The sequence below is a fragment of the Terrapene carolina genome, unplaced genomic scaffold (genome assembly GCF_002925995.2).
Source record: "Terrapene carolina triunguis isolate 2854851 unplaced genomic scaffold, T_m_triunguis-2.0 Scaffold695, whole genome shotgun sequence".
NCBI classification, from domain to species: Eukaryota; Metazoa; Chordata; order Testudines; family Emydidae; genus Terrapene; species Terrapene triunguis.
The window spans coordinates 1,503,077-1,516,396 of record NW_020665046.1 but is presented as its reverse complement, the minus strand read 5'-3'; the positions used below and the strand labels follow the sequence as shown (position 1 = coordinate 1,516,396).

Sequence of the window (13,320 nt, the reverse complement as noted above, 5' to 3'; positions counted from 1 at the left end):
GTGCCATCACCATGTCATCGTACTGCACCACCCCACACTGTCACCACACACCCACCCCATTGCCACACACACTCACATTATCACATAGCATTATCATTCCTCATCATAGCTTCCTGACATCACATTGCTCCATTATACTGTATCTTGCCGTCATCAGGCTAAAGCTCAGCCCCACCTGATGCAGCATTCTCTTCCTGTCTATTCTTGTTATGCTGTATCTTGTGACATGACATACCATTGTGTGGCATTGTTGTGCTCTCTCATGCTGTGATTGCACGACAGCCTGCTGTCACCATATAGTAGCAACACAGTACATTTTGGCATCTGAGCACCTCGCCCACTGAATTGTAACATTGTTTCACAGTGTCATTCCTTTGTATTGCACTGTTATGGGGCATATTCAGATGGCATTGTGCTATTGTGCTATATCATAGGTTTATCACACACAGTTTTGTTTCATATCCTAATTCTGTCACATTGTGACATCATCATGTGTCTCGCAGCATGAAAATCTCACCATGCTGCATCATAGTGACATCACGTAGCATCCTCACACTGTTTGCACTACCGCAACAAATTCTCATCTGTCAAAAAGTCACCACACCATAATTCCGCATCTGGCTGTGATGATATATTGTGGAGTCTATATAGGCTCCAAATATGCAGGATATGTCATCCTGTGAAAATCGGATTGAACCTACAAAATATGGGACAGACAGTGAGTTCAAGCTGTTGTAGACACCCAGGTTGCAAAGGGTCTCTACTCATTCCCAGTATTTCTGGTTTTATACTGATTTTCTCGGGACAATGATCCCAGGACTTGTGAGATACCTGTGGGTCTCACTGTCAGTTTTGGTCCCATATTTCGATGCACCATCATGTTGCTGTAGGTTTACATTATGATACTGCTGGTACATGACCTTTTGTAGTGGCTGCTGTAATGTGCAGGAGTCTGGAGGAAACTTCTCCCTCTTTCCCTTATTGGGCATTGAACAACTGGTCAGGTGCATTGTATTTGTTTTTTTAAGCTTTTCTCTGAAACATCAGGTAATGCCCTCTATCGAAGGAAGGTATCGGCGTAGGTGGGCAAGTAGTTTCTTGTGTTAGTGCAGTTCCTTCAGGTAAAGACTATTGTATGTCTTTCTTTAGAGATGCTCAATGCCATTTCTTCGGGCAACTGGGAGGGTTTGCTGCAGGATGATGAAAGGCTTCCTTCCTGTGGTTGAGTGCTCCATCCACAGGAGCTGGGAGAGCATTGTTGTTATACATGACAATGGGGATGTTTGAAATCCTTAGTTGATTTTATTTTAACATTTCAGTTATTAGAAACATTTCTCATTTGAAAAGTCATCTTTTTTTTGCCTGTTAAAGATAATTTCCTGGTAAATTGGTCTTAACTTTTTTCCTTGATCACTTCATGAATTCTATGTAGATTCAGTCTAGCACAGTGTGTATATTAGTAAACATAAACAGTGCGTTGTGGGACTTGAGCATCTTTGCTGACTATAGTAAAAAGAAAGAATTGTTTTTGTTGTTTGTCTTTCAGATTTTACTGAGATGATGAGGGCTCTGGGATATCCCCGACTCATCTCTATGGAGAATTTCCGCACTCCAAACTTCATGCTGGTTTCAGAGATGCTTCTTTGGCTATGCAAAAGGTTGGTGCTTTATTTCAGTGCAAGAAAAAATGTCAAGTCAGTTACTAGACCTGAAGTTGGAGAGCCATTTGAACTGATGTTTTGGAGTGGAGTTGTACTGAGTGACTTAAAGAGGAACTTGGTGAAATTGAAGTTTAGTCATTTTGAGAGCTCTACTGTTCTGAGTGCCAGATAGGAGGAACATATGGTAATTAAGTTGGTATTTTAAATATCAAGCTTGTGGCTTCAGTGGTCTCTATGTGTCATGGATATAATAAACTGATATTTCCAGAGGAAAATAATGTAGATAAAGGATAAACTAAAGGAATGGTACAAAAAATAAAGAGTGTATTCTTCTTGAGTCCCCTTCCCCATTCACCAGTGTGAATTTCCATATTCCTTAGATTCTGTAGCAAACATGGAGCATGAGGCTTGCATTGCAGGAGCTAAAGTCAGGCAGTGGAGGACTAATTGAGACTACCTTCAAACATAGTCTTCTCTAGAAGTATTCTTTGTAGAGTGAAGTGGGATCTTCTCCATCTCTCCCTTGGACTGAGTTCAGCCCCACTGGTTCTTTTAAAAACTATTCCTGCGACTAAGGCTTTGCCCAAACTTTACAGAACAGGCTCATACTTTAAAAAAAAGAGTCACAAATAATGTTCTACGTGTAAGAGGAGATCAGTGTTTGAAACGTGCAGTAATGGTTTTTCCTTAATTAATTCTGTTTCCTCTGACTTATTACATTGCCCACAATGAAAGGCAATGGAGAAGGAACCCATCAGGGAGCATGGGCCTGGTCTAGTACCATTTTAGTATAGCTTTACGTTGGTGTAATGCTATTGGCTTCAAACACTTGTGAAACTGCAATGGTGGATCAAGCTATGTATGTGTGTGTGTGTGTGTATTTATAATGCATTAATTATATCATCAATATCAAAAAGTACTAAAATGTTCCCTGTGTGTGTGTATGAAAAGAGAACATTTCTTACTTTTTCAATTAATGATACCTTACAATATCACAATGGGCAGAAATTTAACAATGACCATTGTTGCTGCTTGCTTACTTTTTGCATTTCACTTGGTTTATGGTTAGTTTCAAGTAATTATAGCTTTCTGGCTATTGTGCACTAGCTCAATGCTGCAATTTTTGGGCTGCAAGTATTGTAGGACTGTTTAAAACTAATAAAAAAGTTTTGATTAAAACATTTATATTCATATCTGAGCTTGTGAAGCGTTAACAATGCTTCCCCTTCCCCCTAAGTTTGGTTTTTAAATTACTTGCCTTTTTCCCTTCAAATTTAAAAACAAAAGTAATGAATTGTCTCTCCATCTCTCCAAGAGATGGAGAACAGAGCAGTGAAAAAGACATTTCATTACACAAAAAGGTATTGCTTTTCAAAAAAGGTGTAAGAGTATTCATCCAATTAAGCTGAACAGTATAAAGTGCTTTCACGTGTATATTATAAGGTGATTGGAAGTACTCTGCTTTTAAGTGAAGTGCCGCATTTACATCCTAAGCAGCTAGGAAACTAACCAAATTGTACCAGGTACCCAATAAACCAGCTTTCCCTGGTTCCAGGAGTCTTATAACTGTATTGTAAGATAGAGAGGTTAATTTAGACTTCACTTGTTTTGAATTCAAATGAGATTTTAAAGTGGAGGTTCTGTCTGGATATTAATGATCCCATGGCACTTTCCATAAAAGTTAGGAAGTAGAGGATTTCCCTAGTTTCCTCTTCCCAAGTGTACTGGTATATAGTGTACTGTGGACCAGTTGGTTGGTAACCTCCACTCCAGAGATGGCTGTGTTCTAGTGGTGCTGTTTGTAAAGATGCTATAAAATGTAAAATATTAATATATTATTAGTGAAGCAAAAATGTTTATTTTAGGGACAATATTAACTATAAATCAGGGCCCTGTGTTTTTCTCTGTTTTGTGGCTAGAGACTTTGCTGAAGAACCCACTAATTGCTGTAAATATGCTCTAAAATCTAAACTTTCATGTAAAACATTTTCTAGTCTTGCAAAGATAACTCTTCAGTTTGGTTTATGTTTGGAAGTAATCTTCCTTAGTCTGCTTAAAATGATAGCTGTGAGACATCTCAACTGTCCTTGTTCATTTCAAAGGGGGTGTTTACTTTCATGGCGATATTTTAAATGGAAATGTTGTTGTTTTATTAACCATTTTACTGCTAATCATTTTAGCAGATCTCTGGAAGATTAGGGATGTTCAGTTAATCAAAGGCTTTTTTTTTTTTAAGTCATAGTCAGATCTGATTAAGATGAGTTTGGTTTATCTGTGTGACTTGCAATTTGAAAAACTGACATAGTACAGTAAATAATCTCTCGTCAGAAATATTCCATTGATTTAAAGCCTGAGTCCAAGCTTTGAAATTGATTTGGGTGAGTCAGCTAGGTTTGGCTGTTCTTACAAACTGAGCCAAAAGACAGCTTCAAAACCTGAATTTAAAACTTCTTTTGCAAAGATGGCTCATGCTTTATGGCTTGTGCAATTTTTATGACATTCTAATTTATACATTCCAGATCCTAGACACTTAACTACTGTATCTCCACCTGCATCAGGGGCTGAAAATTTGGTTTGCAGGATCTTTATGATGTCTGAATTTGCCACATAATTGTATTGGCTTTTACCTGTTTAATACTTCATGCATGTTGCTTTTCTGACTCAATTAATGTTCCCATCTGTAGATATGAACCTCAGACCGATGTTCCTTCTGATGTTGAGACAGAGCAGGACCGGGTTTTCTTCATTAAGGCAGTAGCTCAGTTTATGGTGAGTCTGCTTAAGCAAACTCATTTGGGGTTTGATCTAAAGCACACTGAAGTCAAAAGGAATTTTTCTTTTGACTTCAGTGGGCTTTGGATCAGGCCTCTAATGCTTTTTCTTTTGACCCTCTCTGATTTTCCCTGGTAATATGTGGCTAAGTATGTATTATATTCCTGTACTTTCTGGTTAGATTTCAAAACAGTTCCTATCATTTCTGTAATGTCTTGAAATGGCCAGATACAACCTATCATAGAGCAAGACATCTTTGCTAGAGCTAAACTTGATATTCAGTGTAGAATCAAAAAACAATGAGAGCCAGAGAGAGAGATTTACTTGCAGTTGATATTTGAATAAATCTTAATTCAAGCAAAGGCCCTGATCCTGCAAAAACTTAAACACAGGTTTAACTTTTACATGATGTTAGTAGCCCCATTGCAGTCACTGGATGAAACTCAATGGAGGTGTTGCTATTGACATGAATGAGGCCAGCCAGTGACTTGGATGAGACTGCTCACATCACGTAAAGTTAAGCATATGAGTAAATCTTGGTAGGATTGGAGTTTTAACAACTACTTAGCTTTAAGCCCATAAAGCAATATTCATGTGCAACCTCCTATCAATTTTTCACACTTCAAAAAGCTAACATGCAAAAATCAAGTTTTCTTAACAAAAATGACAAAGTGGATTTTTGGATGCGCTCAGTAACAAATATGACCATCTCTCTCCTAACATTTTATGCCTGATTCTGTAGTAGGGTAACAACCTACATATCAAGAAAATAGCAGAGCTCTGTGAAAAACACAGGGCCTGACGATGTTTTAGTTCTGGTCTAAAATCAATATTTGTATCTCAGTGTGATCCTGTTTTTGTTTATTGTCTGAATGCATACTTTTTATCAGATCAAATGCTTTGTGGTTACTGCTTATTGGATACATATTGAAGGATATTAGACACTAAATAAGGGTTGTCTCTTAAAATATAAGATGCGCAGCCACTCTGTATAAGGACTGTACTGGAGTAACTGGACCAAATGATTTTTTTGAACACAGGGTTCTCCCCTGAAGTGTCATGGAATTCCAGAGGACCTGGCTGTCAAGCAATGTGCCGTGACCTTTTATTTGTCAGTAGATTAGGAGGTTTTTCAACAGTACTTATCACCATAGTGTCTGAGTGTCTCACAAACATTTTGGGTGGTTCTGCAGGTAACCTTTATGCTACAACACAATCTCTCTTCCCTGCTTTGCTTCAGCAGAGTTCCCCTCTTTCCTTGTTGGGATCACACATCTTGCATTCAATTATGTTGTTGAAAGTGGATTGTAATGAGCATAAGCAGTGAGCAGTACCACCAGCAGTACAGTATAAAGACAGTAGCAATAGTATGTTATATTTGGACTGGAAAAAACCCAACACAGGCAGGCTAGGTAAAAAGTTGCCATCTGAATTGCTCCCTTTTCCTCACTTTCTACACCCCCTATGGATGCATGACATTACTTCTCATTTTATTTTCCTTCCTGCTTGACTTGTTCCCAGACATAAAATAGGGTGCTATTTTAGTTATAATGTATTTTTTTCATAGCTGCTTAGCCTATTTTTTTTTATTCCTTACAAGACACTCGGGAAGGAAGGCGTCTGCTGTAAATCATAATTAGGCTTGGAAGAATTAGATTTTTATTTTATAATTTCAGTGGATAATTTTGATGTTTGTAAGCATTTTTTCTGATTTTTATTTATTTAAATTTTCACAGTTGTGGAAAATTATGAGGGGGTCTGGCAGAAAGGGGGTAAGACAATAGTTAGTCAATGAAAGTAGATGTTGAGATTCAAAAAGGTAAAGCTTCATAACCTTAAGCCACAAACTGTCAACATCACATGTCAAAATACAAGATAAATATCCTTAAATCAAACACTCATAAGTTTTCAAGCAGCATTTTTCTTACTTTGCCTATCTGTACACTTTTATCGGGGGATGGGGTGTGCGCGCATGTGTGTATGTGTACACTGAAGAGAAGCTCTGTGTAAGCCTGAAAGCTTGTCTCTTTCACCAGTAGAAAATATTACCTCACCCACCTTGTCTCTACAGAGAATTGACATTTGCTGATAAATATCTAAGCCTAATCATAATAAGGAGCCTAGCAAAGTGACTATGAAAGAATTCTGGGGTAGATGCTTGGTCTTGCATCCCTTTTGAACAGGAATGGACTCTCATGCTTTGTTGTGGTAGGAGCATCAGGGCACCAGTAAGTAGAGTTGCTGACCGAAAAACATACATGGGGAAGTTGAGGGCATTATGAAAAGGTACCAGTGAAGGTATCAGTGAGATGCTGAGGGGCCCCTTCTGTAGTCAGTTAATATTCGTGTTTAGTTATCCTCTCCTCCCATCTGCTCTTCTCTGCCAGTATATTAAAGTTGTGCTGTGGAATCTACTATCTGTTTTAGTTTGGAGAACAGGATCGTTCACAAAGCTCTGTGCAATGGACTCACTGAGAAGGTCAAAGTAGTTTTTTTTATTGTCTGAAGATTGTGCAGAAGTGGTGTGAAGCCTTTACCCCTCCTGTCTGCCAGGCTACACTTCCTATGCTGGGCCTTCTGTGATTCAGCCCAGAATTGGACAGTATTAGGTCAGCTAGTCCATTTCCTCACACTCACTCAGGAGCAAAATTCCACAAAGTGCAGCTCACACCACAAACTACACCGCAGTTTCAGTCTGGAGCACTGAACCATGGTTATATCATGCAGCAATGAAGAAGTAGGAATTTCAGCAAAGTGAATCTTGACCAGCTGTTCCAGCGCAACATTGAACTAAATAAGTGAGCTAAGCCTGAATGTTTAGAGCTTGGCCTTTCACTCAGTGGGGCTTGGTAAAAATGTGTTTCTGGGCTAAGGAGCGTGAACCACATGTTGGTCACCAATGGCTGCTAGTGTCTGTAGCTATGGTGTTGGATGTCCTTAGCAGGGAATTGTACTGTGCTGGAGGTAAACATATTGAGAGAGTTGGAAGGAGTGTTATACAGGAAAATGAGTTGTACTTCACAAAGATGCTCAGATTCTTATGCCTGGATGGTGAGTTTTTGACTTGAGAAGGTCTCCAGCCTGATCTTTCTTTATGGATAGCTGTCAGTTGAAACTTTTTTCTGGGGCTCTAATTTTGAAGCTTTTTGAAATATGAAGTGACCATAAAGCCAGATTTTGCCCTTAGATTACATATGGACAAGGCTATGTTTTAGTCATGGATATTTTTAGTAAAAGTCATGGACAGGTCACGGGCAGTAAACAAAAATTCACGGCCCGTGACCTGTCCATGACTTTTACTATATACCCCTGACTAAATCTTGGGGGTAGGGGTGGGGGGAGCGGTAGTCCTGGGAGTGCTGCGGGTGCTTGGGAGGGGGGGATGGCCCGGGGGCGCCACGGGTGCTCTGTGGGGGGCAGCCCGGGACTCCCGCTGGTGCTGTGGGGGGGTGGAGGCAGTGGCGTGTGGCCCAGGACTGCTGCTGGTGCTGGGAGAGGGGTTGGCGTGGCTGGCAGGCTCCTTACCTGGCTCCTTGAGGTTCCCCGGAAGCGGTGACATGTCCCTCCCCCAGCTCCTAGGCAGAGGTGCAGCCATATAGCTCCGCGTGTTGCCTCCGCCCCAAGTGCCGGCTCCATAGCTCCCATTGGCTGGGAACCGTGGAGCTGGTGCTCAGGGCAGAGGCAGGGTGCGGAGCCATCTGGAGCTAAGGGAAGGACATGTCACCGCTTACAGGGAGCCCCCTGGGTAAGCGCCGCCCAGAACCCTCACCCCCTCCCGTGCCCCAATACCCAGCCCTGAGCCCCGTCCCAAACCCAAACTCCTGCTGCTGCTCTGGGAGAGGGGCATGGTGGCCCAAGAGTGCCCCAGCAGCGGCTGGTGCAGCTGGCCTGGCTGCTGCAGAAGTCAGGGGGTCCTGGAATGTCATGGAATCCGTGACTTCCGTGACCTCTGTGACAAACTCGCAGCCTTACATATGGATAATTAGTTCTCAGTTCTTAATTCTACTGAGTGCAGAATGTGTAACCTTTCCATATCTTACAGTTCTAAGCCCTGGAGCATCATTAGAGGTGAAGAACAACCATAGATTCAGCAGTTTTAAGTTCCTTTTCTGAGCCTAGTACAATTTGGAAAGAGAAGGGTGAAATCAGAAATCATTTTAATAATATGCTTTTCAGACCATTCTTCATATCAGTGTATCACAGCTACCCCCTGATACTTCATATCAGTGTATCCCTAAAGGCTTTACACAATAATAATACAGACTTTACAGGGGATGAAATAAGAGTGGCTAAATAACCCCATGGCTAAAAGTCTGCAATTCATTTTACAGGGTAATAAAGGAATTATTGCGGTTCTTCAATAAACAGACTCTCTGCTCAGGTGTTTCCTCTACTTCTTAGAATGGGAAAGACTTGAAGATGTTTCTTCAGTAATTCCTGTTGTGCATGGGACACACAATTATCTTCGCCAATAGCTAATAACCTCTAGCATCTATAATTAGATGGAAGATTTATATGGAGACAAATGTACCTAACTCCATTAAAGAAGAATATCAGACATCATTAATCATCCTAAAAATGTAACTAGAGCAAATCCTTTCCAGACTAAGCAGAATAACTGTATGATTTCTCTATTGTGGTGTTTGATTACATTCTACTTTATTTAAATTCTGTTAGTGGTTCTGTTCTATACCCCTACTCTCCTAACTTGTTAATTCAGCCTTTCCATCTGAGCTAATGATTTTTTTTTTTTAAAATTCTGCTGTGTGCAACCCTCTGCCATATGGGGGAATCTGACTTCAGCTCTTTGTGGTCCGTTTCTCAGCCTTTTGATCTAGTAGTGAATGACTAGAGCAGGGGTGGGCAAACTTTTTGGGCCGAGGGCCACATCTGGGTGTGGAAATTGTATGCAGGGCTGGGGCAGGGGGTTGGGGTGCAGGAGGGAGTGCTGGGTGTGGGAGGGGGTGTGAGGTGTAGGAAGGGGCTCAGGGCAAGGGATTGGGGCAGAGGAGGGGTGCAGGGTGTATGAGGGGGCTCAGGGAAGGGGGTTGGGGTGCAGAAGGGGTTTGGAGTGCAGGAGGAGGCTCAGGGCAGGGGTGCAGGATGCGGCAGGGGACTCAGGGAAGGGGGTTGGGGTGCAGGAGGGGTGTGGAATGCAGGAGGGGGCTCAGGGCAGGGGTGCAGGAAGGGTGCGGGTTGAAGCGGGGGCTCAGGGCAGGGGGTTGGGGTGCACAGGGGTGCAGGGTGCAGCAGGAAGCTCAGGGCATGGGGTTGGGGTGCAGGCGGGGTGTGGGGTGTGGCAGGGGGCTCAGGGTTGGGGTGCACAGGGGTGCAGGGTGCAGCAGGGAGCTCAGGGCAGGGGGTTGGGGTGCAGGGGATGCGGGATGTACGAGGGGGCTCAGGGCAGGGAGTTGGGGTGCAGGCAGGGGGCTTAGGGCAGGAAGTTGGGGGGCGGGGTGCAGGAGGAGTTCGAGCTCCGGCCCGGCACCGCTTACCTAAAGCAGCTCCGGGGTGGCAGCGGCGCGCACCTGGGCCAGGGCAGGCTCCCTGCCTGCCTGCCCTGTCCCCGGCCCCGTGTCACTCCAGGAAGCGCTGTGGCCTCTGGGGGACAAGGGGAGGAGAGCTCCGTGTGCGCTGCTCTTGCCGCAGCTCCAGGTACCTCCCCCGAAGCTCCCATTGGCCAGGGTTCCCCATTCCCGGCCAATGGGAGCTGCAGGGGGCGGTGCCTGAAGGCGAGAGCAACACACGTGGAGCCCTCTGCTCCCCCCCCCGCCTGAGGGCCGCTTCTGAGACGGCACGGGGCCCGCGGTGCCACGGGAGGCAATCCCGCGGGCCAGATCCAAAGCCCTGAGGGGCCGGATCTGGCCTGCGGGCCATAGTTTGCCCACCCCTGGACTAGAGTCTCTCTAGTGACTATGTCTGTAGATTGAGTCGACAATATTGACTCTGCCTGAAGAGATCTAAATCTACTAAATGGAGAGTCAATGAGATATGGGAAAATTGATACTTTTGATTTAACCAATATTCTATTCTATGTTTGTCATTTAAACAGAGCATAGTGATGCCAATGCACAAATGGGCTGAAGAGACAAGCTTTTTTTAACTTGCCATAAGTTGTCTTACACATTAAGGCCTGGAGAACATTTTAAAACCCTAACCCAACCTCTTGTCTATCGACCCCGCTTTGTGGTGGTTTTCGTTCTGCTTTTGTCTTAATTGCATGTGACTGAAATTAAACATATACAGTAAGTTCTTAGAAAAAATGGAGACGTTATGTAATGGTGCTGTGAAGCCATTTTTGTGCCTTTTTTAAACTAGTGGATCAGGAAAAGCTGTTGATCTGTTTGCCAATGATTTTGTTATTTCAGTCATATGTTTTCCTGTCCAAATGGGCTGAGAACGTGTGTGTGAGAGAGAGAGAGAACAGTCACCAAGGAAAATACATTTTTTCCTTTTACTAGACATTGATTTCCTCTCCCCCCCCCCCCCCCGTGTTTTGAGTGAACTGAAATTGGAATTCCCATCTATAACAATGCTCTTTGTAATGTGGTGTTCTAACTTCCCTTGTGGAATAGGTGTTAAAGGGACACTGTCAACTTAATAATCACACTTCTGTCTGAAAATTTTATACCTGCTGTTATTATGATTAACTCCTAAGATTCCTGCAGCTGAAAGAAACTGAAGGGAAAAACCATCTAGGTTTTTTTGCTTTTCTTACTAGTGCATTTGAGGATACTGTGACCAGTGATTTTTTGCTACTCTAATTGGGTGAACACCCAAAATTGAAGGCACTAAAAATCCTTCTGGAAACCTTGGCCTCATTTGTCAGCCATTTTCACAGTTTTCCTTGCAAAGTCAGTCTGTCAGTTTCCTCTCTTCTTTTTGTGGGCCTTTCACACAGTAACAGGGTGAGGGAAACATTTATAAAAATAAAAAAATCTGATTGCAAAGCCACAAAAATTGGCAGGGCACTCTAGCAGGTCTGGGGCCTGAAAATGCTTTTTAAAAAATTGACTAGATTTCAAGTTGATGCTCTTCCTTTAAGAGCTGGGGCAGAGTGCAAACACTGGATTCAATCCAGCAATCCATTCCCAGGAAAAATTCCCTTTACTTTCAAAGGGCATTTTGCCTAAGTGAGGATTGTGTAGTGAGGCCTGGTACAGGTCCAACTAAAACTGTAGCACTTAAAAAAATTGCAAATAAAACGTTAAGTTTAAAAAAAAAATTTTTGAACAATTTCATACTTGTTGCCCATTGGATTTTACCTGTGGTAGGTTCAATTTGGGATATAAAAATCACATAAAAGATTGGTACATGCTTCAGCACACCTAGCTTAGGGCCTAATGGTGAAAGTGAAGTTTAATACCCATGGATGCTTGTTAGGCTTGGATGGGAAACCTCTTTCTACCACCTAGTATTCTTAAAGGAGGTAAATTTTGATTGCAGTCCAGATGCAAAGAGAGAAGAATCTTAAGCCATTTAGCTATTTACAGTTTGTTGATTTTTATTTCTCAGGAGAAACAAAGTTTTAGACAATAATGGCTTTTTGTTGGGTTAGCAAGAGTGAATGGCAGTTTTAATTGCTGTTTTGCACCAACTCATCCTGTCTGTGGGTCTGAACATCATCCCAGAGGAAATTCCAAGAATTAAGTATATCTCCTTCTCTGTGCCACTGGAGTGCTATTTCCCAAGGCACTGCATCACTTCAGTTTTGGTGTTTTGAAATAAAGATTGTGACAAAGTTCCTCCTCTGTCTTGGTGGGTCCTGCGCTTATTGGCGGATTTTCTTGCCTCCGAGATTCACCATGTGGGTTGGGGAACAGCCCAGAGACCTTCCCCTCTGGAAGAACCCACAGTCCAGGTCAATTGGGAGGTTTGGGGGGAACCCAGGCCCACCCTCTACTCCAGGTTCCAGCCTAGGGCCCTGTGGACTGCAGCTGTCTATAGTGCCTCCTGTAACAGCTGCATGACAGCTACAACTCCCTGGGCTACTTCCCCATGGCCTCCTCCAAACACCTTCCTCCTGGTGTCTGATAACGCTTGTGCTCCTCAGTCCTCCAGCAGCTCACTCTCAGCTCCTTGCGTCTCTTGCTCCCAGCTCCTCACACTTACACCACACACTGAAGTGAGCTCCTTTTAAAACCCAGGTGCCCTGATTAGCCTGCCTTAATTGATTCTAGCAGCTTCTTCTTAATTGGCTCCAGGTGTCCTAATTAGCCTGCCTGCCTTAACTGGTTCTAGCAGGTTCCTGATTACTCTAGTGCAGCCCCTTCTCTGGTCACTTAGGGAACAGAAAACTATTCATCCAGTGACCAGTATATTTGCCCTCTACCAGACTCCTATACCCCACTGGTCTGGGTCTGTCACAAGATCAAAGGTATATAAATCCATTATTTGAATCTTGTAGTTTATTTCCATACCTGTCTGTATGCATATCTGTGCATGTAGGGGGATAGAGGAGAAAGGGACACAAATTATTCCCTCTTTTGATATTAATAAATTTAAGAGAGAAACTATCAATCTGAAAAAAAACCTGTTGGAAGAGGAGACATTTTATTAGGGTAATTGATCTAATTACAGTAATTCACTGAGGCTGAAATTCATCTCCGTGCAGAGGATCAGCACCAGGCCTATGCACTTAAGTCCCAGTTAAGTTTACTGGAGATGTAAGTGGTACATAGGATTTTTGCTGGCCCTCTGCACAGGGGTGACTTTCACTCTGAGAGAATTAGTGGATGATTTGAGCTTTTTCATTTTTATAAGTGTCCAGAAATGTTATGACTCTCAAAAGGTGTATGTATGTTATCCTTGTTTGAAAAATCCCATGTTCCTGAGCTGAAAGTTTCAATTATGTATAGACGAGCATGATGATACCAAAATAAATACT

The 13,320-nt window shown here is 42.8% G+C and overlaps 1 protein-coding gene across 2 annotated transcripts in view; it reads left to right on the top strand.

Annotated features, from left to right (window-relative positions):
- Positions 1-13,320, top strand: part of CLUAP1 (clusterin associated protein 1) — a 187,208-nt gene that overhangs the window by 934 nt on the left and 172,954 nt on the right. For both annotated transcript variants that reach the window (XM_026659814.2, XM_026659813.2), the window contains exons 2-3: positions 1,547-1,658; positions 4,346-4,430. In XM_026659814.2, coding sequence (XP_026515599.1) covers positions 1,547-1,658; positions 4,346-4,430 — 197 coding nt within the window. The remainder of the gene's footprint in view (positions 1-1,546; positions 1,659-4,345; positions 4,431-13,320) is intronic.